At 45.3% G+C, this 27,072-nt stretch overlaps 2 protein-coding genes across 13 annotated transcripts in view; one reads left to right on the top strand and one right to left on the bottom strand.

Moving 5' to 3' along the window:
• Window positions 1-27,072, bottom strand: part of FHIP1B (FHF complex subunit HOOK interacting protein 1B) — a 51,506-nt gene that overhangs the window by 23,027 nt on the left and 1,407 nt on the right. For 2 of the 11 annotated variants that reach the window (XM_051823022.2, XM_008265162.4), the window contains exons 2-12: window positions 19,176-19,501; window positions 18,410-19,048; window positions 17,909-18,067; window positions 17,641-17,727; window positions 17,269-17,436; window positions 13,310-13,389; window positions 12,889-13,094; window positions 11,141-11,932; window positions 8,454-8,632; window positions 8,135-8,297; window positions 5,782-5,970 (exon numbers count right to left, since the gene is read on the bottom strand). In XM_051823022.2, coding sequence (XP_051678982.2) covers window positions 5,782-5,970; window positions 8,135-8,297; window positions 8,454-8,632; window positions 11,141-11,932; window positions 12,889-13,094; window positions 13,310-13,389; window positions 17,269-17,436; window positions 17,641-17,727; window positions 17,909-18,067; window positions 18,410-19,048; window positions 19,176-19,313 — 2,800 coding nt within the window. In that variant the 5' untranslated portion in view covers window positions 19,314-19,501. Of the gene's footprint in view, window positions 1-5,448; window positions 5,971-8,134; window positions 8,298-8,430; window positions 8,633-11,140; window positions 11,933-12,888; window positions 13,095-13,309; window positions 13,390-17,268; window positions 17,437-17,640; window positions 17,728-17,908; window positions 18,068-18,409; window positions 19,049-19,175; window positions 19,502-24,971; window positions 25,072-25,572; window positions 25,662-26,383; window positions 26,438-26,593; window positions 26,689-27,072 lie in introns of those variants that run through there. The other 9 variants (XM_002708755.5, XM_070074347.1, XM_008265155.4 and 6 more) reach the window with 7 other exon arrangements.
• C1H11orf42 (chromosome 1 C11orf42 homolog) lies at window positions 8-8,672 on the top strand. 2 transcript variants are annotated; one of them, XM_008265186.4, is made up of 3 exons: window positions 8-139; window positions 3,911-4,709; window positions 5,088-8,672. In XM_008265186.4, the coding sequence occupies exons 1-3, from the start codon at window positions 68-70 to the stop codon at window positions 5,300-5,302; spliced, it is 1,086 nt and encodes a 361-aa protein (XP_008263408.3). In that variant the 5' UTR covers window positions 8-67; the 3' UTR covers window positions 5,303-8,672. The 2 variants fall into 2 exon arrangements, with proteins under 2 accessions (XP_008263408.3, XP_002708800.3); XM_002708754.5 differs by having other exon boundaries at window positions 4,990-5,210.

Here is a 27,072-nt window from a genome sequence, read left to right as displayed (position 1 = left end):
CCCTGGGCAGCTTGGGGTTCCTGCAGCAGCCACTACCCTCCCTACCCAATCCCTCCCACTCCCCACCATGTTGGTTGGTACCCCCCATCTGCTAACACTGGATGAAGCTGATGCCGCCTGGACCCTCATCAAGGATAAGGTAGGTAATTAGTCTAAAAAAGTAACAAAGTGTGACCTGAATGAATCGACTAGCTTATGAGTAGCAAAGTGGGAAGTATGAAGACAGTATTAACTAACATTTACTCAGTGCTTGCTTATTTACCAGGCACTGCAGTAAAGTGCTTTGTACAAATTGTCTCATTAACTGTTTCCTTGAAAAGCAATGTATGGGGAGCTATGCAAGCACAAAGCAAAGCACTAGGTCAGAGGTGGAACTTAAGAAGTCAGAAAGGCTTCCTGGAGAGAATGACATTCTAGTCAGGCAAGGAGAAGTTATTCACACAAAGAGGGAGAGGAATACCTGGCACATGAAAGGTGTGTAATAAACACCCAAATGAGGTAATGATCAAGTGGATGGATTAGTGAATAACATACTAATTAAAGGTAGACCACAAGCTAGGAAAGGGAAAGAAAAATGTGTACTTGTTATCTACAAATAGTCCTGTAGAGCAAAGCTCAAAGGAGTAATGGTGATCATGAGGCCAAAGAGGTATATGGATTGATGACGAAAGGTCTTTAAGCTTCCTAAAGAACCTGAACTTCACCTCAACCCCCTCACATATAATCTCTCCATCTAGTTTCCAATTAACTTCTGATAAATCTGGGTTTGAGTCTACACATTTCAAGGAGCAGGAAGAACTCAGTTGCATCTGGGTTGTAGGTATCCAAGAAGTCCCACTAAATTACTTGTCAGCTACAAGCAAGATGGCCAAAAACTACTCAGTTTGCAGAATTTAGGGATCAGGTTCTGTCTGGCTAAGTGGTCTGAAGGAAAATGAATTTAAGGCATTCATAGAAGGCAGAACAACAAGCTTAAACAACTATCTTAAAACAATATATACACTGGACTAAAGTAACCGTAATGGCATACAGCTCCCATTCCTTGGAAAGTTGCTCACCACAAAGTTCAGCTTCCTAAGAAAGCAGAAACAGGACAGCCAGTCTTCCCAAGTATTGCAGAACCTTTTTCAGCATGCAGAAAATTGGTCTTGGGTTAGAATTAGGGTGAAAGTAAATGGGGTTTTCCAATTGTAGAAAGTCACACCAGCTCTGAGTATCAGAAAAACTCACTATCCTATCTAATGCAAACCTATTTAAATGGGACTTTAGAGTAGACACGTGCATGATAAATCACTGGTGGTATGTGGCAAATTCAAGAGCATCTTTGAAAGATTTCCTGTTTCCAGAACTGCTGAGTTTACTAGGCACTTTGTAAAACATATGGCTCAATAGAATGTGGCTCCTAGAGCTCTCCACTCAGAATTCAAAGCAACCAAGGTACATCTAGGAAAGACAGTTTTCCACCATCACTTTCCTGTCCTGCCCCTGGGTAACTTAAATTTATAGGCCTCTAAAGTCTATAGAACTTCTATCCAGAAATAGTTCAGTAGGAGCAGGAAGTGGTTTCAAATGGTGACGCTACCAAGAACACAATCAAGTTAACAAAGAACTAAGCAACTGAGCCCCTTACTTTTCTTACCTTAGAATATGCACTGGGTTCTCAAGGGTAAGAAAGAGGACCAAATAAACCTCCATGGCAAATTAAACCTTTATAGGGGGAGACAATAAAAACCAGGCATTTGAAATGTCAAAGTCCTTTTGAAGGGATCTCTCCTAGAGACACTCCCATCTGTCCTATTTATGCAGGCACTGAGACACCAAAGGAGTGACTAGGGTGGGATTCTGAATTCATGCTTGGTGACTATGCTTTCACTGTCATGGGACAAAGTATTCTATCAAAAAATGCTAACCAACAAGGGTTCTGCTCTCACTCCTGGAAACCCAACTGGCTCTTCTCAGAGCCCTGTTCTTCAGCTTGCTATCTCCACCCAAGAGAAAGCATTCCATGTCTCAGTGAAGCAAAGGAAAGGAAATGAGGAGAAATCCTTCATGCAGATCAAAAAAGAGCCCCAATTATTTCCTTCACCAGGTGACAAAAGAGGGTAGTCTTCAAGCTACTTCATCTTGTTCAAAGTGCAGTTCCAACTCCATGAGCTAGCTACCCTTTTCTTGTTAAGGATAGCACTTCTAAAACTGCTTTACCGAGCAAAAAGCAGGTCAGCCTTGGGGGATCATTGGGAAATTCTACCAGAAGACCAGGAAGTAAGCAATGCCATCAGACATGTGGGATTTGGGGACTGGCGATAGGGAGTACAATATAGCATGTTAAGCATGGGGCTCAAATACAGAAGGGGCCCAGAAGAACTTTTGTTTTCCCTTGCTCCCTAGCAGAACAGAGAGCCAGAAGTCTCAGCCAAAAAATCCTGAATGGGTAGAGTTCAAAATACCTAAGTACAATTACCAAAGAGGATCTTACAGGGGCTCCAGTTTGGTCATGAAGTGCCTTCTAGAACTAGGTTACTAAATCCAAAATAACAATACAAAACGACAAGACACGAGCATTACAATGAGAACTCAAATTCCCTAAAGAAATTTCCCCTGCTGCTAGGGCAAAAAAGCATATACTGAGATAATAGCAATAGTTTACAGATATAGAACAGACATTCCAAATCTATTCATGTAACCATTCTTGGCTAATGACATCACCTATGTGACCAGGCTCACAGGAATTATCTCAAGGATTCCTTTCCCTACACTCTTTGTCAAAGTTCCACTAATTCTATAGCCAATACATCTCTAATATCTTCCCCTTCTGTTTTCATTTAGGGCCTCGCCATGTCCTGCTTGGAGTATTAGAATACTCTTAATTGATTTATCTTTTATTTTATGCCTTCCTACCTAAATGGCTTTCTAAAATATCTTTTTGGCACAGTCCCACCTAACCAGGAGTCCTTCAAGTGGTTTCCCATTGCCCTCAGAATACTTAGTACGCACACAAGGCCTTTTTTTTTTTTTTTTTTTTTGACAGGCAGAGTGGACAGTGAGAGAGAGAGAGACAGAGAGAAAGGTCTTCCTTAGCCGTTGGTTCACCCTCCAATGGCTGCCGCGGCCGGCGCACCGCGCTGATCCGATGGCAGGAGCCAGGAGCCAGGTGCTTCTCCTGGTCTCCCATGCGGGTGCAGGGCCCAAGCACCTGGGCCATCCTCCACTGCACTCCCTGGCCACAGCAGAGGGCTGGCCTGGAAGAGGGGCAACCGGGACAGAATCTGGCGCCCCGACCGGGACTAGAACCCGGTGTGCCGGCGCCGCTAGGCGGAGGATTAGCCTAGTGAGCCGCGGCGCCGGCCCACACAAGGCCTTTTATTATCTAGTTCCTGTCTTTCCCTCTTCATAACATACATGTTAAGTAATATGAAATTATGTATTCCTAAATTTGCCCCTCTTGGTATGTAAGTTAACATTTTTTCACTGGCTGCCTCCTCTGCCTAGAATGACCATTTTTCTACCTAGTTAATTTCTTCAAAACTTAAGTATTACCACCAAAAAACCTGTTTTGATCCACTTTCTACCAAAGACAAAGGTTATAAAATCATTTTCTTTCCCTCTTTTGCATCTTGCTCTCAACTATTTTACTTAGCTGATAACTGTTTAAATTCTTGTCTCCTCTAAGACTAAGCTATACTAGAAAAGAAGAATCTTTTATGTATCCTAGTATCTAGCACAGTCTGGTATATGGAAGACATTCAAGGTTGTGCTAAAGGAGAAAACTGGGAGATAAGCAGAAGTATGAGTCTAAGCATACTATAGAGATATAATTGAACCAGCAAGGTGGGAGGGTCAATCTAGAGTAGGCTACCAGTTAAGTCTTAACCCTAAGTCAGTCCCTGATCTGTAAACTGGCCACCTACAGGTCATTGAAGAGCGCTTTGGGTCCAATGTAGTGGCGGTTCCTTTCCTGTCGGATGCAGCCTGCTATGACCTACTGGGTGTGCTAGTGAAACAGTCCCGCCCAGCCCACACCCGCCTGGCTCTGCCAGGTCGGCAGGGCCGGAGGGCACTGAAACCAGTGGGGCCGCTGCCAAACCTCCTGGAACAGGCAGGGTCTGAGTGTGCCTTTGCCCACTGCACTCGGGAATACTCACCAAATGGCCGGGCAGAGATTGCCTATGAAGAGATGCGACTGTTGGATGGGCAGCCCTGTCGGATCCGCCTACATATGGGTGGCCTGCGCAAGAAGGTTGCCTTCCTGTTGCTGCCGCCAGGGCAGGTGAGCCTACAGCAGACTCTTCCCTGGCTCCGAAGCACCCACAGCATCTATGTCATCTACCAGGTCTTCTCCTGCTCCTGGCTGCAGCTGGGGCTGTTGCCTACAGCCCGTGAGCCCCAGCTGCTGCGATTACAGCGGTCATTGCCTGTTGCCTTCTCCTGCCTTAAGTTTTCACTGCAGCCCAAGGGTGTGCTGGGACCACAGAAACCTCTGACTAAAGACCCATTGCCCCAAGGAGCCAACTGGGTCAGACCCAACTTCAGCATCATGCCAACTCTGTCCCCAACATCAGCACCTGCTGATATCCCCGAAGCTGTTGATGTGCCCCCACCTGTCCCAGCTCCACCTACACCACCTCCCCAGGAAGGGCCAGAGGGAAGACCCACCAGATTCTCCTACAAGAGCCGAAACCCCTTCCGGAGGGGGCCCCAGATGCTGTCAGGTACTACTAGGGGAAATGAAGAGAAGAGGAATGGAAGGGACAAAGTGTATGTGCCGGGGAGAGAGGGAGGGCATGGGAAGTACAGCCCGAGAAACTGTGGGGCACCCAGAACTCCACAGAACCCTGGTGAGGGTGGAGTATGGGAGACAAGGGAGGGTGAAATGGAAGAATGTGGCCCTGATTGAGGGTGTGGGGACAGCACAGAGGACCAGAGGGAGGGAGTAGGGAGGCAGAAAGACCAGGGCATGAGTCAAGTTGTGACTATCCCCAACCCTGGCAGAGAACTGGCTCTTCAGCCCCCGCAGTCCCCCACCAGGAGCCCAGGGTGGGGGACCCGGGGATCCCGACCGGCACTCCATGTCCCTGCCCCTGCTGCAGGGTCTGTCCTCGGAGTTCGACAGCGACGACTGAAGCTGAGGCGAGAGATGCAGGGGGCAAAGCCCCCAAGATCTGACATAGGGATACTGGTTCCCAATAAACATCAGCTGCTGCTCCCCCAAACCATCCTGGGCCTATGGTGCTTCTTTCTGCTGGGGCCCAGAAGGAAGAGAATTTCCCTTTTCTCCTTGGTTTCAAGTCTCCTCACCCACTAAGGGCCTAAGAGGTACCTCAGAACCCTGGCATACAGGTCTTCCCTCACCAGAGAGAAAACATCCCTGACCACCTCCCCATTACATACAATCCTTTTTAGGGCCCCAGTCCGCAGATGAAAGGGTGGGAAAGAAGAATGAGCCCAGAATAGAGATTTCCCTTTTATACATATTGCAACAATTTCTCCATAAAACATTCATCTGAAATAAATTAAAAAGTCCTTTGCCACTGCCTCTGAACATAAAAAGGAGCCTGTGCCCTGGCTGCAGCCCAGAGCACCTGTGGCCCTGATTGTCCATGGAAGAAAGTTAAGGATTGAGGGACCCAGAGCCTGAGATGGGAGGGCCAGATCCCTCCTCTGAAGTATCCAATAAGAAAGGCGAGGTGACAGCATGGGCCTGGGAGATGGCAGCCAACTCCTTGAGAAACTCGGGGAAAATGACTGCACAGTAGACAGCATTCTTGACTCGCAGAGCCTCACCTTGACGCTCAGGGGTCCCTCCCCGGGCGGGTAGAACTGGAGTTGAAGCCCCAGGGGAGCCCCCACCTAGGCCAAGTCCTGCTCCGTCTCGCCCAGGCTGAAGGACCAACTGTGCCGCCTGCCGGGCCCTGGTTGGACTGTGTGCATGCCGCAGAAGTAACTCCCCCAAGGATGGCCTCCGGCTCTTCACTGGGAATAAACAGGAGTATCATGAAAGTGCTGGGATCAGGGAACCTCCCTAGGTCTGAAGATGATACCCCCCTCCCCCAAAAAAGATTCCTGAACTTTTCCAATAGGATTCTGAGGGAATAGAGGAAAGGAGGACATGGCCATGAAACAAGCCTCAGGCACAATTTCCTATTCCTTCCCTGAAGATAACTCTGAGGGCCAGAGTGGGGACAGGGTTCTTTCTCTAACACTAAAATAATGCCTGTCTAGCCTTTTTCCTTCATCCAGACCCCCACCCAGCCACACATCATCCTCAAGCTTAACTAGTGAACACTTCAGTCACTTCATTCCCAGTCAAGATTCCTTCCATTTCCACATCTCTGCAATCAAGAATTCTTCTCTATCCAAACACTACTCTACCACCATCATGCTGTTCCTCCTCAGTCCAGGCTTCCCATCACCCTCCTGAACTACAGTAAACCACTCCCACCTAATCCTGCACATCATAATACATGACCCACATCCTCTGCCCCTTCAATACCTACAGGAGCTATATATGCAATCACAGTTCAAAGATTTCATTTCTGTCATGCTCCATTGTCCCTCTAAGATCTGCTGTCCTGTTCCACCATTGCACCATTCACCAATCCCCATCCTGTAACCAACAAAGGCTCCCTCCCACTGGTTGTGGCCAGATAATTTCATGTCAACTTAGAATCAAGTAAGTCGTTCAAAACATTGTCCTCTGCCTTCTAATTTTCTGCCTAGATACCTGGCTCTGGGCCCATGAACACTATCAAGGCCTAGACTCTAAACTGTAGATCATGATAACTGTTCCCACTACCGACCTCTAAACTGGCTAGAGTAATGCTACATAGATCTATTAATTGGCATTCAGAGCCCTTCACAACCAGGCTCCCTGTCCCTCTCCAATCTCTCTTCAAACTCTCCACACCTCCCCTTGCTTGTGCATCCACTCCTGCCTTCTTGGAACTCTCCAGGTACTTTCATGCTTCTCTAGTTCCCTCTGCCTAAATTTTGCTCACTCTACTTTCTTCATCCTTCCTGGCTTAATTTAACTATTGCCAGTACTCTGGGAAACTTCCTCTGATTTTTGTCTCCAACTTTAATTAGCAAATAAAGGATGACATGAAATCCCTAATTTTTCCCTACTTCATTCACAACTCCATGGTACATGTCATTGCCTCTTTGCTCCTCATTTTCCTCAAAGGTAGAAAAAGCAAAAACAATCTTTCCAAGTTCAAAGTTAAACCTTTTCTGGTACTGTAGATTCCATTACTTCCACTATCTTCAGGGCTTTGCTCCCTCTACTAATACTTTCCTCTAGTCACTCTTCAGATAGTATCTTCTTTGAAGAAAAAGATCACATCTCATACCACCCCGAGCCAAAGACAGTGCCCAGTACATATGGCACATGCTCAGATACTTGTTGAATGAAAAATCTAGATTTAGAAGTTCACAGTTATATTGAATTCCTCCTTCTTCCTTACATTCCAAAACCACTCATCAAATTCTACCAATTCTTCCACCCCATTTCTACCTTACAAAATGCTTCCTATTTTTTCCACCACTCACATTCAAGCCTCACTGTTCACACCTGCATTGCAACAGAAGCCTCTTGATTGTCCTGCCTGGTTTCCCTTCTAGCTCCATGTCACCTGAGCTAACATACTCATCTCTTCATTTCCAGATTTAGGAACTTTCAACAGTTTCTTATTGCCTTAAAGATCACTTCTACCCAGCCCAACTTCTAACAACTCTCTGCTCTGGTTAATTCTCTCCAGCCTTATCACTAACCATTCCACCACCTTTTAAATCCCCCACTCAAACTAAACAGTTCAAAATGTCTCCTGAACAAAACTCCCACTTCTTTGCCTACCTAAGTCCTACCTATCTCTCAAGAACCCATGTCAAATGTCATGTTCTTTTCTAAGATGTAACAATATCTCAACCTAGAGACTACTCTGTCCCTTTGCCTGTCCCCCAATCCTAGATTAGTTTTTGCCAGTACTGCTAATTTGGCTCTCTATCAGAAGCCTGAGTGTCAACATCAAGACTCAGTTTTCCACAATTCCAGTTCCTAGTACAATATTTTACCCTTAATAAGAGCTCAACTAGTAATGGTTAATAGGCTATCTAGGGAGGTTAGAGTGATAGGCCTCACCTAGGGGATCGGAGCGGCGGGGAGCAGGTCCTGCTGTAGGACCCTCAGCCCAGTCCAACTTGCCACGAGCAATGAGGTACTTCTTGGCTTTGGATAGCAGTGCTGGGAAGTCCTCCTGGGAGGCTGCAAAGCTCTCAATCTTATTCTTCACAGAGCCCAGCACCTACAAAGCACAACTTCATGACATTTCTGGGTGGCTCTAGATTGACACTCCTTTCTATTCCCACTGGTCTGTTCCCAGCCCACCCAAGGTCACTCCAGCTGCGGACCTGGCCCACCATGGAGCCTGGACGCACCCATGCATGCATGCATCGCACACCTGCAGCAAGGACTTGACACTGGGCTGGAAGACCATGTTGGTGTTGAGCAGGAAAGAGCGGAGCAGGGGCTGGGGGTGACAGGCCAGCTGGGCCACCAGCCCCGTCAGCAGGAAGTTGACATAGACGGAGTTCTGCAGCATGTTCTCGAGTTTGGCAAAGAGCACAGCCATGAAGGGGCCTGGGAGGGGTGGGCACAAGGATACAAGGCCTGAACACAATGCACATGGAACGCATTGCTCCCAAAAACAAGAGCCCCCCACTAGATGAAAATTATTTGAATGTCAGTCTCTGGGTATAGCTAAGTATTCCATGACCACCTACTCTGAGGGAAATAAGAAGACAAACACCACACCGACCCCCAAGAGTCTAGATGCCAGCTTTTCACACACTCAAGCTGAAGAGCCAAATCTTTGGCCCTGGAATCACACAGATCTGGTTTGAGATTTCATCTTGACCCTTTACTAGTTATGTTGTTAGATAAATCAAAACTCCAAGCTTCAGTTTCTTACTTGGTAAAATAAGGAAATATACCTACCTCATATGGTGATTAAGAGGATCAAAGAGATATATAAATAAAGCATTTAGTAAGATCTAATAGATTTCATGGTTGTAATCAGAACCTACATAATACTTCTCAGTTTTTAAAACAGCTTCACTCAAGAGGCATAACAGAAGAAAGAACAAGCAAAGAAAGTGATCAGGACTGGGAAAAAAAAAGAAGAAGAAGAAAGATCCAGGTTCCACACAAGACAGAATAAAAACAACCTGAGTCAGAAAGAAAGTATGATGAAGAAAAGTGATTATACAATGGGCCAATTTACACCAGGGTGGGAGCAGGAGGAGGGGTAGAGTGTGAATCTTTGAGGAACCAGAGAAGGTGTCAGTTCCATCTTTCAGCAGCTGGGAACCAAGAAAGTGGAACAGAATGTGTAGTAAAAGAATAGCTTAGCTCAGGGGCACAGCAAATTGACTCAGGACAGACTCTGTTAGCAAAGAAGAGAACAGAAGGAATTAGCATTATCTATCAGGAGAAATGGCCTCAGCTAAGTGACATTACCACTAAGACTAGAATCATCAGTCTTTCTGAACAGGGATTTCAGGGGGAAAGGAGTATACCTAAGAACTATACTACAAATTGAAACAGGAAAACAACAAAGGGCAGCAGGCAGTAAATCCTGAAAAAAAAAAAAAAAAAACCTAAAATAGCACTACTCCAGGTGCCTATGACTAGCCTTAGCCTTAGCCCAAAAACAACTCTAACAGGGTCCTAGGAGAACCCATACTTTGTTTTCTGCTCCTTTCTGTCCTGGAGATTTCTTCTAAGAGACAATTCAAAAAGTGCAGATGAGTTCAGAAGAAGAAAAAAAAAATTAACTTTCATTAGTACTTTAAGACTCTGGTAAGACCTGCATGCCACCTCCTAGTGGCACCAAGCAGGAAGAAGCAGAGCAGAGGCTAAATAAGTGGAAAAATACATTTTTTGGTAGCTGTAGTCTGCAAGAAGTAGTTAGCATGATTCCAGAGCAGAAGCCCCAGTAGAGCAAGCATACTCTAAGCTCAATCAGCACATAACCTGATCACAGTATGATAACCAAACTACAAATAAACAGAAAATGTGTATTTGCCTTGATCAACTTAAATCTGCCATGTTCCCAAAGAGGATAGTCCTAGTGAAAAGCTGCCACTGTTCCAGTACTGTAGTAAGTGATTTATATGCATCACTGATACAGATGGGATGTTAACTTAAAGTACATTTCCTCCAAAATCTGTGGTAGAAGCCTTAGGCACTACACTGCTTCCCAGAGGTACTGTTTCAGTTCTCCAGTTGTGGGCATGAAGTAAGGATCACAGCTTGATGAGGGAAGGGCTGGGCTGGGCTGGGCTGGGCTGGGCTGCCTCTCAAACAAAAACAAAGAGCAGTTAGCCCAACTACCTAGGCCATCCTGAACAGCCCAAAAGAACTCATCAGAAGAAAGTGCAAAAGAACTCAAGGTCATGCTTTGTCATTTGCCCTCAAAGAAGTATTTCACACTATCTGCTTCAATACTTACAATTAACTATAAATCCCTAAGGCAGTCTTACTAGGCAGCCAAGGCAACCAAGAAGGTAAAACAGTAGACAGAAGAAAACTTGAAATTGGATCTTCTTTGAAAAGACAGGAAGGAAGAAGCTCCTGGGTTGGGGGAAGAGGGGAGGGCGGGAAGTGGGGGTTAATGATACCAGAAGAGCTGACCCTGTACCACATGAGAGCTGACAGATCCAACAACCAGACAAATATACTGGTGGCAACAGTATGGAAAAGGGCTTACAGTGGCCTCTTATATGACACTATGTCTTGGACATGGTTCTCATATATTGTTGTGATTCACTAGGAAACACCAAACATAGAATAGCCTAATCACACATCCCAGGAAATGGCCAGACTAGGAGAAGAAGAGGAACATGCACATAGGACAGACATACAAGGCTTAGACATCAGTCAATAGTCAAACCAGCACAAGCATGGAAAACAGACACGGAGACACAAGTATGACATGAAATGTATCTGGAAGGGACTCAAGCAAAATGGATGAGGAGCTAGGCAAGTACACACAAATGACATGGCCAAGAAGTCTCAAAACCAGCACAAACATGTTGAGAACATGCAAAGAGTACACAAGGGAGAAGGCCTAGCTAAATAGCTTACCAGTGAAGGGCTGGCTCGGCAGTTGGTTCAGAGTCCGCAAAGGGCTGCTGAGGAAGGGGCCAGAGGGTTCAGGGGGACAAGTGAAGCTCTCGTAGGCCTCCTCCTCCTCAAGAGGTAGTGGAGGTTCTAAGGGGGGCTCTGAGCCAGCTCCTCCATTGCTCAACGCCACCTCCAGCTCATGGAGCTCCTGCCCAAAGCTTTCTAGTCCTGTCATGCCCTCTGAGGTCCCCTCTGGCAGTTTCCCAGCTCCCTCATGTGGCATTGCATGTGGTACCAGACGAACCTTCTTGGGCCCCTCAGGCCATGGTCCTGGCACCCCATTGAGCTGTGGAGGGGGCAGGTGGCCAGGACCCTCCCCTGTACCCCCAATTAGCCCCCTACTCCCCGGCTCTTCCTCTTCCCCCTCCCCCACTTTATCCCTGTCCTCCTCAGGCAGTAGGCTGCGTTTCTTAGTCCGGGAGCCAACAGGACTGGGCTCAGGAGGGGGACGCTCGCCATCATAAGGGGCAGACCAGGTACGGCAGGCTCGGACACAGCGGTCTACACCACGGCGTGCCTCACGCAGATACTCCAGGTAATTGTCTTCCAGCTCACCAGGCTCCTCCACAGGGCTAGGCCGTCGGCCAGGGCTAGACGCTGGGGATGCAGCAAGCCCTGGTGAGCGAGGCACTGGGCCTGGGGACTCAGAGCCACCCAGGCTCTGCTGCCGCAGGAAGAGAGCCAAACGAGATGGTGTAGAGGGCCGGGGCATGGTCACCATAGAGGAGGAGTCAACACTTGGGCTTCCAGGGCCTACAGAGGGAAAAAAACACAATAGGACTCAAAGAGACAGAGGTCCAAGTGTAAAGAGAAGACATTTAGGGGGACTAAGAGAGGAGGCAAAAACATAGAACCCATTTAGACAGCTGATAACTCTCCAACCTCCAGGCTGACCTTTTATATCTACTGCCCTCCCTCACCTCCACTACCATCAGAGAAAAATGGAAACAGGAAGAGTACAGAACTAGAGTGAAGAAGAGGTACAGCTCTGTCCAAAAGTCTCACTCTAAATTTCTAGAGTGAAACTAACAATCCTCCTTATGTCAGTGACCCCAAGTTCTGTGGCTCAGTTGCAAATAGAAATTACCAAGAGGTAACGTGCAACCCACATAAGATTTATTGGGGTTTATGCTCAGATATGAAAGAGACAGCACAGTAGGAAGAGGTTCTGCCAACTGGCTCCCAAATGGGAGCTATTTTAACAGGGGCTTTTCTGGGTTGGGGAGGCATAGCCATACCCCCTCAGCACACAGCACTTCGATCTGTACCCAGCCCAGAGTTCTGGTTCATCTCACTTGGCACACAACACTTCAGTTTGTACCCAGCTTTGTGTTCTGCACAGGAGCTTTGTTCCTCACAAACAACGTATTTAAAATGGCGATGCTGCTGACTACTACCACCTCAGGAAGGTCAAAAATGGGTTCCACTAGCTTATTCTGGGCAAACTGTGCAGGTTGGGCAAGTCCCTACCAGAACACTAAGAGGTTTTCTGCAGTTAGGGTCTTATGGCTCCTTGCTCCTAATTGGTTTAGAGCAGGCGACAGACACCTTAGGTTAGGAGGGGCCTGATTTAATAAGTTCTTCTTCTATCCTGTCTCACAAGCCTGCTCATCAATCTCCCCAAAGAGGAAATGCCACTCATGGCCACCTCCCTCCCCTCCCCCTAGCCCCACATTCTTACTAGACTCCCCCCAGAATCCAGGCCATACCCATGATGTCCTCCCTTCTCCCTGCCTCTCTGCTAGGCCCACCTCGTGCCCATGAGGCATGCTCTGGACGAGGTGGGCTAGGGGCACGGTGGCGACAACAGCGTGGGATTAGGGAGAGAAACTTGTCAGCTGCTCGTCCATATAGGTCCACATCACGCACAGCTGGCTTCTGACTCAGCATCACGTGGTTACATGGGACAAGATACCTGGGAAAGAGCAGAAAGAGGACACAAGGTAGATCATGAAGTAAGTGACAGAGCCTGGGGCAACAACAGGCCAATGGAACTATATGGTTAAGCCAAGCTCTAAGAGGATACTCATGAGCAACCCCAATACAGCCCATCACCCTAGCAATGCACAAGGCTTTGAGGACCCTGTGGGTTCAGGGTCAGCCATCCCTCAGCCCTGCCCCCACAGGTACCTGAGAACCAGCTGCAGCAGGACATCCTCACAGCTGAGGTTCAGGAGGGTCCTGAAGAGACTCAGAGAGACCATGCAGAGCTGGGGGTGTGGGAGGAGGGAGGAGTCACCATAAGAGCTCTCTACCCTCCAAACTGCTCAGCAAATGGAAACCTCCCCCAGCCCCAGACCCAACCAGCTACTCATAGAAGAACAAATGTGCACAGCACAAGACACATAATAGTCATTCTCACATGATCCCTATGGGAAAGACTTCACTATCCACAAACAGGAATGAACCATGTCAGACCTTATGGGTTTCTATACACCATATTCCTACCAGTAGATTCTCTGGCTATGTGTACCTATCAGCAGAGATTATAGCAGTACTTGAATGAAAACCTGAAAAAAGAGACACTAAACAAAACTCTTGTCTGAGTGAATGACCATCAAGAAATAACAGCAACAGGGTAACCAAATGAATGCCTGTCAGTAGGGACTGTGGCAACACAGTAACTAAATACCTACCAATAAGAAACCATGGGGAACCTGGAAGAAGTCCAACTAGCAAGTGGGTAGGGCGGTGAACATTGAGTCTGAGTCACTCTCCACCAACACCAGGGTATCTTTCAGAAGGTGGGATAAAGAAAAACTCAAGGGCAGCTGACAGGAAAAAAGGAAAAAGGTGGATCCAGAGCAGGGCAAACCTTTTGTTTTAGAAAAGAAAGGTAGTTTATCTCTGAAGGGACAAAGAAAACAGACATATGTAAGCTCTCCCTCACTCCCCTGAATCCCACTCCTCTGAATTTCCATAGTACTTCCTCTATACTTCCTTTATGACAAATAGGTCAGACATCTTGGGCTCCACCAAGGCAACTAATGGGGTCTTAGTGTGTAGCACTATCTGTACAGCCTAGGTGTTCATTATTTGCTAAATGACTGGGAGAATTAGAAGTCAATCACATAGTAGGAAAGAGATAAAACAGCAGTCGACATTTTTGCAGAGATGTTCAGAGGGCTTATTTTAACTAGCAAGGAAAAAGTTCAAACTCACTGAGAAAGTAGTATGGAAAGCAGAAAAGCAATCCTCCAAAGATGTCTACATCCTACTTGCTATAACCTGTAAATATTTTTTTTTATATGGTGGGACCTCACAGATTTGATTGAGATTATGGAATCGAAGTTGGGAAAGTTTCCCAGATTACCTAGCTGGGCACAATCAAATCACATGATTCCTTAAAAGCAAAGATCCTTTTCAAGCTAAGTCAAAATTTGAAGTGTAAGAGGAACTTGACCCATCATTACTAGAAATGGAAATGAGGACTACAGCCGAGGAATGTGGTCAGCCCTGTAAACTGGGACTGGTCTTCAGCTGACAGCAAGAAAATAGAAATCTCAGTCCCACAAATGCAAAGAAATTCTGACAATAACCCAGACAGGCAAGGAACCAGATCCTCCCCTAGGACCTCCAGTGGAATACATCCCCCAATTCCTCTAACACTTGGATTTCAACCTGTTGAAATCTCTGACACATGACCCCAAAAATTGTAAGATAATAAATTTGTTGTTTTAAGCCATTAAATTTGTGATAATTTGTTATGATAGAAATAGGAAACTAACAGAGATCAATAGGTACACAGACGGATTAACCAGAGTAATTTACTTCAATGCATAAAAGACAAGGCTATAGAAGTTACAAAGTCAGGCCAACAGAATCAAGTCTGAAAGGACCAGAAAGTACAAAAGGAAGCAATCCATGTTTAACATGGGCATCTGAAATCAAAAGCAATCTGGTACCCTAAGAACATGAAAGTCTCCAAAGATCAGAGGTCCAAGTGGAAGACTAATAGAAGTAATTGCTAAGGGTTAAACACAAAGAGGGAGAATCAAAGAAATTAGGATAAGTTTCAGACAAAAGGAAGACAGATAAGGCCCAACATCAGGGAAAAATTATTAACCTCAAGAAGAAAGTCAACTGTCTTTAAACACAAACAGGACAAGGGCATTAAATAAGGGCAAACAGACATAAGATTAAGATCTAACTTTAGCATAATGAGAAATAAAACTTTTAAAATATCTTTGTAAAATAAAATTTTGGTATCTATTCTCTATTGATTTATACCAATAAATCCTAACCCAAAGCACAAATCATTTTAGAACACTTTAAAAATACATATGCTAGGGCCAGTGCTATGGCTCAGCGGGTTAATGCCCTGGCCTAAAGCAACAGCATCCCATACGGGCACCAGTTCTAGTCCCGGCTGCTCCTCTTCCAATCTGGCTCTCTGCTATGGCCTGGGAAAGCAGTAGAAGATGGCCCAAGTCCTTGGGCCCCTGCACCCACATGGGAGATTGGAAGAAGCTCCTGGCTCCTGGCTTTGGATCGGCACAGCTCCAGCCATTGCAGCCAATTGGAGAGTGAACCATCAGATGGAAAACCTCTCTCTCTGTCTTTCCCTCTCTGCCTCTCCTCTCTCTGTGTAACTCTGACTTTCAAATAAATAAATAAATCTTTTTTTAAAAAAAAGACATATGCTTACTCCCAAAGATTATAATTCAAGAGATCTGGGACAAAGCTTAGAATCTGTTGTTGTACTTCTCATCTTCAAGCTCCACACATGCCTCTAGCGTATACTCTGTTCAGAAACATGATGTGATCAAAGTCAATCTGGAAGTCTCTTATACACCCTACCTTAACTATTCAGAAAATATACCCATACAAAATATAGCTGTGCACAGAAACTCACTGATCTAGTATCTCAATTACCTAGAATAGCTTCCCAGAATTCTCAGTGTTTGAAGAACTTTAATTTTAAACACACAGATCCAAGGAACCTCAACTATTTATAATAAAGGAAGGAAACAAATATTGTCCTAAAGCCAAAATAAATGCCATAAAATCCATGGCTAAACTAACACTTCATTCCCCTAGAAAGCCATTACATATTTACTACTTAAAAGCTGTTTACTCCCATTTTGTAAACACCTCTATTGGTTAAAATCCAAACTCCTTATCACCACCTACAAACTACATGCTGATCTGAGACTCCTACCTCTCAACTTTCATCTCATTCCCTTCTCCCCCTTGTTCCTACACCCCTAGTCACACTGGTCTTTCATTTCCTCAAGTACATTAAGTTCTTCTCCCACTGGATGTCTTTTGCACGCTACTCCTCCTGCCTAGATTGCTCTCCCATTTGATGGTCAATAGATTAACTCTTTCCCAAACGTTATGTCCCAGATTGATGTCACCACCTCAGAGAGGTCTTTCTTGACCAGCCTCTCATTTCTAAGTACCCTGTCTGGTATTTTCATAACACTGATCACAATCTCCAATTACTTTATTCATATGTTTGCTTATCTAACTTCTCTAAATAAATTAAGTTTTGGGATGTCAACATCAATGTTTGCCTTGTTTATATGGCACATATACTATATTATATGGTACACACACTATATGGTACATAGTGAACAGTTAAAAAAAATATTCAGAAGGAAGAAATACAACCAATAGGTTTGTAGGTGGGTTTGTGCCCCAAGTTACAGCTCAAATGCAGCAAATCCAAAGGGGAGAGGAGATAAGCATATCAGTAATAGCTGAACCATCTATTAAAGCAGACACAAAAGCCAAAGTGATCTCAGGTAACCCACAGCAGGTCACAACAAGATAAAACGTATGAACAGAACCTCAGGCCAATGATACAAGCACTGCAAAACAGCAAAACCTACAGTCATAAGAAACAACCAGTCATACAGAAAAGGTAATTGTGTTCTAGTTAATGTATTATAAAAGCAGAGAAATAAATTAAAATCTGTCCTCAAAATGGTTAAAAATTTAATGCTACAAAGTAACTGCCACCTAATTTTGAAGTGATTACTGGACACAAAAGCCAAAAGAGGTCAGGAACACCTTCTCAGAACAAAGGTCCGAGAGAGAAGATGGCTCACCCAGGTAAGACAGGACAGAGGTAAGGGCCATACCCGGGAGTTGCTGCCAATACGGGCAACGAGGGTGTCAAGGATGGTGTGGGTGTCATGCCGGTGTAACAACAGGAATCGCAGGAAGGTACGGAGCAAGGCAGGCTCGGAGATACTCCTTAGGAAAAGTTCCAGATACGCGGTACTGGCGATCATCTCCTCCACAGAGGTCTGGACGAAGGGAAGGGAAAGTTTGGAAATTTAGGGCTTCCCTACACATACCCTGAGTCATTTTCCCTGAATTCTAAGGAAAAATCAGGAGTTGATGGGGAAAAAGGGAGGAAATTCCCACCCAATACCTCCCACACTGGTCTTGTCATTGGTTACCATCCCACAGCCTAGCCTCAATTCTACCTTGCTACCCATGACTCTCACCTTGTGCAGAGCAGGTCCCATGACAGGCACCAAGAACCCATTGTGGATATAATCAACCAGCTGCTTCTGCACCAGGGGGTGAGCCACCTAAAAGGGACGTGACAGAGGAGGAAGATCATGAGAGACCACTGTCAGGAAGGAAATAGAACAGTATAGTACAGCTTCTACCCCCAAGATGGCAGAACAGCAAGACTCCAAGGAAGGCACCCCCCACACCTCATCTCCCCAGAATGACCAAGGGCCAGACTTCTTAAGAATCCCAGCCTACCTGAATGACTGCATTGCAGAACTCTAGGGAACTCATGAAAAGTGCAAGGGCTGGCACTCCCAGCCAGTCTTCTCGTCGCAGGCAGTGCCAATCATCCCCTGGCACCTCAATCTTTCGGGGCAGTGAGGAGTATAGGGCACTCAGCCCTGTGGCCAGCACCTAAGGGAAGTTACCAAAGGCTCAGACAGTATAAAAAGTGGGACAGGGGAGCTATTACTCCAAAGTTTTGATAGGAGTAGGGGTGAGAGCTGTTACCAGAGCAGGTATTCAACTACAGGGCAGAGCTGACCTCACCTGGGAACACTGGCCCACAAAGAATCTTAGTCCATCTAGGCTTATATTCCATCCCCACTACAATTCCAGTGGGCTGCTTTCAAATGCAGGGACTACTTCCTGGAGACTCTGGTATGTAGCCTCTCCACATCATCTGGATACGAAGAGGCTGTCCAGTGTCTACATGCCATACTCTTTCCCCCCACCCCCATCCAAAGGGGTGCTAACCGGGCAGAAGTAAGAGTGATCCGCGATGTAGCGGCCCACGGTGGGGCTCCCAGCTGACAGAGCCATGAGCAGAAGGAGGGCATCACGGGCTTGCTGGCCCAGAGTACCCTCTCGATGGACGAAAGGGACAAGGCGAGAAAACAGGAGAAGACGGGGGGCAGCTCCAGGTTCCGGAGGTGGCTGCAGGAAGAACTCGAGTAATGAAGGCTCCCGGGCCACACACACACACAGCTGGCTGAGAAATAGCACCAGGCCTTCATCCAGTGCTGGGCTACTGGGCACAGGGCGACCACAGGCATCCAGCAGGGTGAGCAGAGCCTCACGAACTGGACCATGCCGTAACAATGGCTGGCGAGCTTCACTCACTAGCATCTCAAATAGTTTCAGTTGTTCAGCCCGTCGCTCCTCAACCCCATCCCCAAGTTCATCCCATTGCAACTGCCATGCCAACACACGGGTCAGCAGATCCTCACGCAGGGCAAACTCCAGCAGGGGTCCAGGGCAAGTGGGGGCTGAAGGGACTGCACGATCTTCTGCTAGCAGTGTCAACATCTGGTAAGTGTGGTTGCGCACAGCACTGAGATCATCTGCACCCCCAGGAGCTGCCCGAGGGCCTTGCCGCTCCAGGATTCGCACCACCTGGGGATAAGGGAGAGAAGATGGAAGGAATCTATGATGATAAGGTAATTAAATGGATTGACGAGAACACAGAAGGTTAAGAAGACTCAATAGCCAATGGGCTAGGTACTTTGGCACAGTCTCCTACCTGGGACCAATGATTCTTGAAGACCATGAGGCAGGTCTCAGGGTCAGCCATGACAGGGGTCTGTAGACTGGCCCCTTGAGGTACACGGTGCCCAGGGCCTCGGGAGGCCAGTCTGCTCAGCCAGTTCATCCTCTCCATGAGGCAAGCTGGGCGAGGCCAGCAGCCAGAGGGCTACACTCTGAGGATGGGCCACCTGGAGGCTTTCTTCACTTGTGTCTCCAGGCTGCTTCATCCGGTCTGTAGGAGCCAGTGGCTGGCCATGGAGCCAAAGGTTACACCAGGCAGTAGTAAGCCCAGAAGTCACTGCCCAGTCCAGACTTGCAAATCTATTTCAATGAGAAAGAATGGAAGAAATAAACAGAATCTCACCTCTCTCTACTCCCCAGCAGGAAGAACTCTCCACTGAAAACTCCACACACATATATGGGCCCCCACACAGTCAGTACCTGAAACTTCATATGTCTAAAACAGAACTCATGATTTCTGCCTCCAAACCTTATCTATCTTAATAAACACTGACATTCAACTGCATGCTAAGGTAAAAAATCTGGGCATCATCTTTGTTTCTGCTTTTCCTTCTTTCCAATATCCAGTTATCAGCAAACTCTATCATCTCTCCAATCTGGTCTCTGCACTTCCATTCTTGTCCTTCTCAGAGTTTATTCTCCACATAGCAACTGAAGTGATATTTTTAAATCCTAAATTGTATTAGGTCTGGCCTCTGTTGAGTATCTTCCAATAATTTCCTATGATACCAATAAAAATCCAAATCGTCACTGTGGCCTAGAGAAGCCAATATAATCTCATCTATATAACTTCTTACAATTTTCCTCCTCACCTTCTTGAGTATTTGTTCCTTCTATCTGGAATATTCCCTTTCTCTTTAATATTGCTTTCATTGCAGAGTTATTTTCAAATGCCATCTCTTCAGAGAGGCCTTGTTTAACAATTCTGAATAGCACATCTTCCCATCTTCATTTTCTATCTTCCTAATCTTACTTACTTCTTAGTAGTTTTTACTATCGAAAATTATTTGTCTATCTTCCCCACTAAAAATAAGCTCTTTGAGAGAAGACTTTATCTGTCTTATTTCTATTGTATCCCCATTATCAACAGTAGTGCCTAGGGAGTCAATATTTTTTAAATGGATGAATACCTAAGTGAATGAATGAACAAACAAGCAATCAAGAAACTCAGCCTTGATCTTAATCCAGCCCTCCATTCAGGAAGAAACTTCTTCCTGCATATCACAGGTCCATCCCTAAGACACCTTTCCAGCCTCTGGGAGATAGGCAGATAGAACCATAATAACTGACTGAACACAAGAGATGGAATTCAGAACCAATCAGAAAGCAGAGCACAGGGCTGGCACTGTGGCATAGCAGATAAAGCCACTGCCTGCACTGCCGGCATCCCATATGGGCACCGGTTCCACACCCGGCTGCTCTACTTCCGATCCAGCTCTCTGCTGTGACCTGGGAAAGCAGTAGAAGATGGCCCAAGTCCTTGGGCCCCTGCACCCACATGGGAGACCTCCAAGAAGCTCCTGGCTCCTGACTTCGGATCAACCCAACTCCAGCCATTGCAGCCATCTAGGGAGTGAACCAATGGACAGAAAACATTCTCATTCTCTCTCTCTCTGCCTCTGCCTCTCTGTAACTCTGCCTTTCAAGTTTGTTCTACTTAATACTTTTGGTTGAATACTGTAATCAATACACAATTATTCTTAAGTGCTGAAACTTAACTGAAAAGTGATCTCTCTTAAATATAAGAGTGGGAATAAGAGAGGGAAGAGATGTGCAATTCGGGACATGCTCAAGCTGACTTACCTCAAACGGTAGAGTTAGAAACATACCAGGGGATTCCAATTCAATCCCATCAAGGTGGCATGTACCAATGCCATCTCACTAGTCCCAGTGATCAATTTCTGTTCACAATTGATCATGATAGGACTAAGAACCAAAGGGATCACAGAAACAAGAATAGTGTCTGCAAATACTAGCTGATAGAATAAAAAAGGGAAAGAACGATCCAACATGGGAAGTGAGATACATAGCAGACCCATAAAATGGCAGATGTCCTAAACAGCACTCTGGCCTCAGAATCAGCCCTTAAGGCATGCGGATCCGGCTGAAAAGCCCATGAGAGTATTTCAGGCATGGAAAGCCAAGACACTCTGGGGAAAAAAAAAAAACCTAAATGAAAGATCTCTGTGAGTGAGATTCCAGTGGAAAGAATGGGTCATCAAAGAAGGAGGTACCTTTCTCTGAAGGGAGGAGAGAACTTCCACTTTGACCATGGCCTTGTCTAAATATGATCAGAGTCGGTGAACTCAGGGGGCTTCCATAGCCTTGGCAGCTCATGACAAGAGCCTAGGGTGATTACTGACGCCATAAACAAGAGTGTCAAGTTGTTAAGTCAACAACAGGAGTCACTGTGCACTTACTCTTCATGTAGGATCTCTGTCCTTAGTGTGCTGTACATTGAGATTTAATGCTATAACTAGTACTCAAACAGTATTTTTCACTTTATGTTTCTGTGTGGGAGCAAACTGTTGAAATCTTTACTTAATGTATGCTAAACTGATCTTCTGTATATAAAGAGAATTGAAAATGAATCTTGATGTGAATGGAAGGGGAGAGGGAGTGGGAAAGGGGAGGGTTGCAGGTGGGAGGGACGTTATTGGGGGGGAAGCCATTGTAATCCATAAGCTGCACTTTGGAAATTTATATTCATTAAATAAAAGTTAAAAAAAAAAAAAGAATAAAAAAAAAAAAGCAGAGCTATTTTCACAGTGGTAAGACACACTCTCATACCCCTCAACCCTGTCAGGTACATCCAACATTCACTCCAAGGAATATGATAAGACACCCTCACAACAGAAAAGTAGAAAGTGTCAAAATAACTGTTGGCCCAAGCCATATAGTTCCTTCTCTATCACACCCGCCAAACTCTCATTAGTATTGTCTCTCAAGAACACAGATCCTTCAGAGGAAAGGTGTGGTTCAGCTTGTCCTTCCTCTTTATCCTCAATAACAGCTGAAGGAATTCAGAAACCTGGCACCATCCCCATATTTTGCTCTAAGGTTATATTAAACAACATCTCCTTTCAACCAGGTACTCTCATCAGCTCACAACTAAAGGAAGGTAGCAAGTATACTTTTGCAAACTTTCCTTAGGGAAGATAACAATCTTATAAAGGGAAGGGCCAGTCCTAACAGCAGGCATGACTTACTCATTGATTAACTCAATGTACATCCATCTCCATGCTAATAAAAGTACCAAACACCATGCTAAGTAAGTACTGGAAATAGAGATGGATAAAAATAAGTGTGGGAGCATAAACACAAATTCTAAAAAATACTATAATCTCAAGTATTTACAATAGTGTCACAGGAGCACAAAAGAAAGCAACTAACTCTTCCTAGAGTGCTACAAGAAGATTCCACAGAGGTAAATATCTGACTTAGAACTTTAATAATGAGATATTGGCTATGTAGAGAGCAAAGGGACAGGTTTTTTTTATATGAAAAATAGCATATGGGTGTACATTTGGCTTAGTGGTTAAGGTACCACTTGGGATGTCCACATCCCACACTGGAGTGACTCGATTCAAGTCCAGGCTCCCTCCTGATTCTAGCTTCCTGCTAACACCGACCCTGGGAGACAGCAGTGATGGCTCTAGTAGCTGGGTTCCTGTCACCCACACGGGAGACCCAGATAGAATTCCTGGCTCCTGGCTTTGGCCTGGCCCAGCTCTGCTGCTGCAAGTATTTAGGGAGTTAAATAGTAGGTGGGATATCAATCTATCTATCTCTCCCCCGCCCCTTAAAAACAAGATAAATAAAAAGTAAAAAGCAAGTCTGGTATAGGATTAGTCTGAAAAAGAAGTATACTACTTTGAGAAAGGAGAAAAATAGTAAGAGATAAAGGATAAGTATCACTTCAGGTAAATCTATCACCTCCCTCCAATCTATCTACTTTCCCTTACTTGCCCATAAGAGTGAGGTATAACCACAAGGTAGTAGGTAAAGTTTGAGCTCCACAATCCTTCAAACAAAGGTCTGAATCTCAGTCTACAATTTTCCAGCTGTGTGGCCTTAAATAAGTCACTTCATACATCTGAGCCTCAATTCTCTCATCCGTAAATTCCTGTATATAAGTATTATTAGTTTCAAAAATTAAAGTAACCTACAAAATACTTCTGGTATAAAGCAGATGCTCTGTAAATTCCATGTTCCTTCCTCCTTTCCTCTCTTGATCCTGTTTAATAAAGTTGCCCACAACTCTGAGCAGAGGCATTGGATCTGCTCTAGTGTGTCCACCATCACCATCTCATACATATCACATAACAGTGAACAAGAGGGCCAGGCAACCAGTTTCAGCAAAACATGGCCTTAATAATACATCCAAAACTAAACTACCTCTAGTTCCAAAGATTAACAAACTGCTCTCACCTTACAATCTGCCTAGGGGGCCCACTACTGCTCCATTACCTGCCCAAAAAATAGTACTGCTCACAGACCTCAGTGATACTGGCCTCCAGAATCATTCCTCACCTTCCCCTTATCATTTTTCAAAGATCTCAGAGTCATGCTGGAATCAGTGCCTCAGCATCCAAAAACCAACAGATAATCAGGCCCTGTCCACATACAACAGAAGCATAAAAGAATTCCATAGCTTGGTGTCCCTGTCACCTACTTAAATTCCCTGCAAAGTTCACAACAAGAAAAAAGAAAAGGATAAAATCACCTTCTTATATTTTGCCCTTTCTCCTGATGATAAAGTCCAAAAACAAAACAGACCATCCTCCTTCCCAGATTCACCTTTAGGTTCAGCTACAAGGTAATAAGGGGGAAAAGGAGCCATCCCTTAGACACATAAATGGCCAAGGTTAGTCATGTATTTTAGGGTGCAAAATACAACCTTCCAGGCAGCAGATACCAGGCAGGATGTACTTCAGCCTCACTTAAGAACCTTTGTCCTGGGAGAGGCAAACAGAATGAGGGATCTTGGCAGGGGGAGGGGGGGGGGTGGGCAGAGATATATTTGGAACACCTATATCAGACAGGGAAAAACCAAAAGGACATTCCAAGAACAGGTCAATAAGGTCCAGGCAAGACTGATTAATGATATAAATGGCAAGAATGGGCTGTTGTACCAAAATTAGAAAGATCTCATCAAAACTCACAGAAATACAAAAAGAAAAGCAAAACAAAACCCATTTCCCAGGAGCCTACTAATCCATACTCAGCTCACACATATCCTTCCCACTATTCTATTGCCAAGACAAATGGAATATTGGGATATGATCCCAACTCATTCCCTCCCTTCCCCACAATAACAACTCTGCCTTTTTTTTTTTTTTTTTTTTTTTTGGACAGGCAGAGTGGACAGTGAGAGAGAGAGAAAAAAAGGTCTCTTCCTTTTCCGTTGGTTCATCCCCCAGTGGCCACTCCGGCAGCACGCCTCAGCCGGCGCCCCCACGCTGATCTGAAGCCAGGAGCCAGGTGCTTCCTCCTGGTCTCCCATGCAGGTGCAGGGCCCAAGCACTTGGGCCATCCTCCACTGCACTCCCGGGCCACAGCAGAGAGCTGGACAGGAAGAGGAGCGACCGGGACAGAATCAGGCGCTCCAACCCGGACTAGAACCCGGAGTGCCGGCGCCGCAGGCGAAGGATTATCCTATCGAGCCGCGGCGCCAGCCACAACTCTGCTTCTTAACGGTATCTCCTCACCTGATTCCAGCAGAGCCCTTACAACTCACAAAGTGAACCTCCATCACAGAATGACTCACCTTTACAATTGTGAGTCTTCATGGCACACATAGTTCTCTACCTCTGTTGTGTGAGGATGACAACGAAGATGTTAAGGAACAGGTAAAACTGAATGAGTTCCTAAGGGATAAGGAAAGTTCAGTGGGCAGGGAAGCAAAGGCATTCCTGGTAGAGAAAGCAGTTATTGCAAAGAAGTCAAGGCTCAGAAAAGTAACATGTTTACCAGGGAACTGTAAATAGTTTCTTCAAGCTAGAACAAAGAGCAGGGAGTGGCAGGAGATGAGGCTAGAGAGGTGAGTTCAAGCCAAATGATGCCATATCAAGGAACTTGGATGTTGTCCAAGAAATAAAGAACTAAAGTTTTTAAAAAGAGGAATTCTATGTTCACATTCATATTTTCAGAAAATATTCTAGGGATGGACTTTTAAGACAGGACACTGTTTTTAAAACCATATGAGAACTGAGTAGGAACTAAACTACAGCTAAAACAGGGAAGATGTGGCAATGGAAATAAAAATAATAAAGATAACAGAGAAGAAGATATACTAAGATTTTAATGGCTGACTGAATTCAGGGAAATGAAGAACCAGAAAGAATCAAAAATGACACTGAAGTCCTTGCCTGGATTGAGACTGGTCCTAAGGGTACAAAAGCAAGCTTTCAGAACAAAGACAATGAGGTCTGTTCTGGACACGTCAATTTTGAATTGCCTGGAGAGATATATAGATTGCTGGATGTTAATGTTCAGAACAGAGGGAGAGCCTGAAACAAGATACAGAGAAGTTATCACTACTTTCTGATACATCTTCACATAGTCTCTCTAAATTGAAACAATCTTTTCAGTCTCCCAACTAGCTTAGAATTTTGAGACTTCAGAAGACCCAATAAAATGTGAGCATCATGAAGGCAGACTATATACTCAAGAAGCATTTGCTAAATGATTGAATTTATATTCTCAACACTTAACAGAAAACCTGGCACACAGCAGATGTGGAATAAATGGTTACACAGAGCACCTCAAATGTTTCTATCTCTTCATCATCTTCCTCATCTGTATTTCATCCTCTCAGATCTACCACATAGCTATATGCCATAAGTCAAAATTCATTATACATAATGCACTGCCATTTCAACAGAGTTTTATACAGCAAACAATAAGCTTACCAAACCTAGGTCTTCTCCAGTATAACCAAGAATATGGACAGTACTTAAGAATCCTCTGATGACTTAACTTATCCTATCATTATTGAGATATGGTCCACTGTCAAGAAATGACACTGGGGCAAGCAGGTTAGGTTGCCACTTGAGATTCCCAAATCCCATATCATAGTCCCTGGTTGAATCCCAGCTACCCACATCTGATTCTGCTTATTGCCAATGTGTCTTTGAGGCAGCAGATGATGGCTTAAGTACTTGAGTTTCTGCTACTCACATAAGAGGTCCAGATGGAGTTTCAGCTCCTGGCTTCGGCCTGACCCAGCCCAAGCTGTTATAGGCATTTGGAGAATGAAACACGATGTGAACGATCTCTCTCTCCCTCCCTGTCACCCTCCCTCCCTCTTTCCCTCTCTCACTCTGCTTTCAGATAAACAAATCTTTAAAAAAAAAAAAAAAAAAAAAGAATAGGAGGCAGGAGGGTTACCAGTTCTGTTGCATAGCATTTAACATCAGCATCCCACATGGGTGTTGGTTCATGTCCTGGCTGCTCTACTTCCAATCCAGCTCCCTGCTGACGGCCTGGGAAAAGCAGCAGAAGATGGCCCAAGTGTCTGGGCCCTGTACCCATGTGAGAGACACAGATGAAGCTCCTGGATCCTCACTTCAGCTTGGCCCAGCCCGCACTGTTATATAGTCATCTGAGGAGTGAACCACTGGATGGAAGATATCTCTCTCTCTCTGTCGTTGCCTCTGAGGCCTAGACTCTAGAACTAAGTGGGAACTGAGACTATCTCTAATTCTTAGGTAGTAAGAAGTCTGGACAGGAAAGTTCTAACTCTGTGATGTTGGAAAGAGTCAAGATGTCAGTAGAATGAAAACTTGTGGAAAGTGGCCATTCCCATGGATTGCTAATCCAACTTTCCAAAATTCACATGTACTCATGGGTTGGTGGGCAGAAGGGGG

Source organism: Oryctolagus cuniculus, chromosome 1 (genome assembly GCF_964237555.1).
Source record: "Oryctolagus cuniculus chromosome 1, mOryCun1.1, whole genome shotgun sequence".
Lineage (NCBI taxonomy): Eukaryota > Metazoa > Chordata > Mammalia > Lagomorpha > Leporidae > Oryctolagus > Oryctolagus cuniculus.
The sequence above is the reverse complement of the archived record's forward strand: the minus strand, read 5'-3'. Positions and strand labels throughout refer to the sequence as shown.

Coding starts and splice junctions, on each gene's coding strand:
- C1H11orf42 (XM_008265186.4), top strand. CDS start 68: ATGTTGGTTGGTACCCCCCATCTGCTAACACTGGATGAAGCTGATGCC. Junction 140..3,910: donor GGACCCTCATCAAGGATAAG/GTAGGTAATTAG, acceptor GGCCACCTACAG/GTCATTGAAGAGCGCTTTGG. Junction 4,710..5,087: donor GGGGCCCCAGATGCTGTCAG/GTACTACTAGGG, acceptor CCCCTGCTGCAG/GGTCTGTCCTCGGAGTTCGA.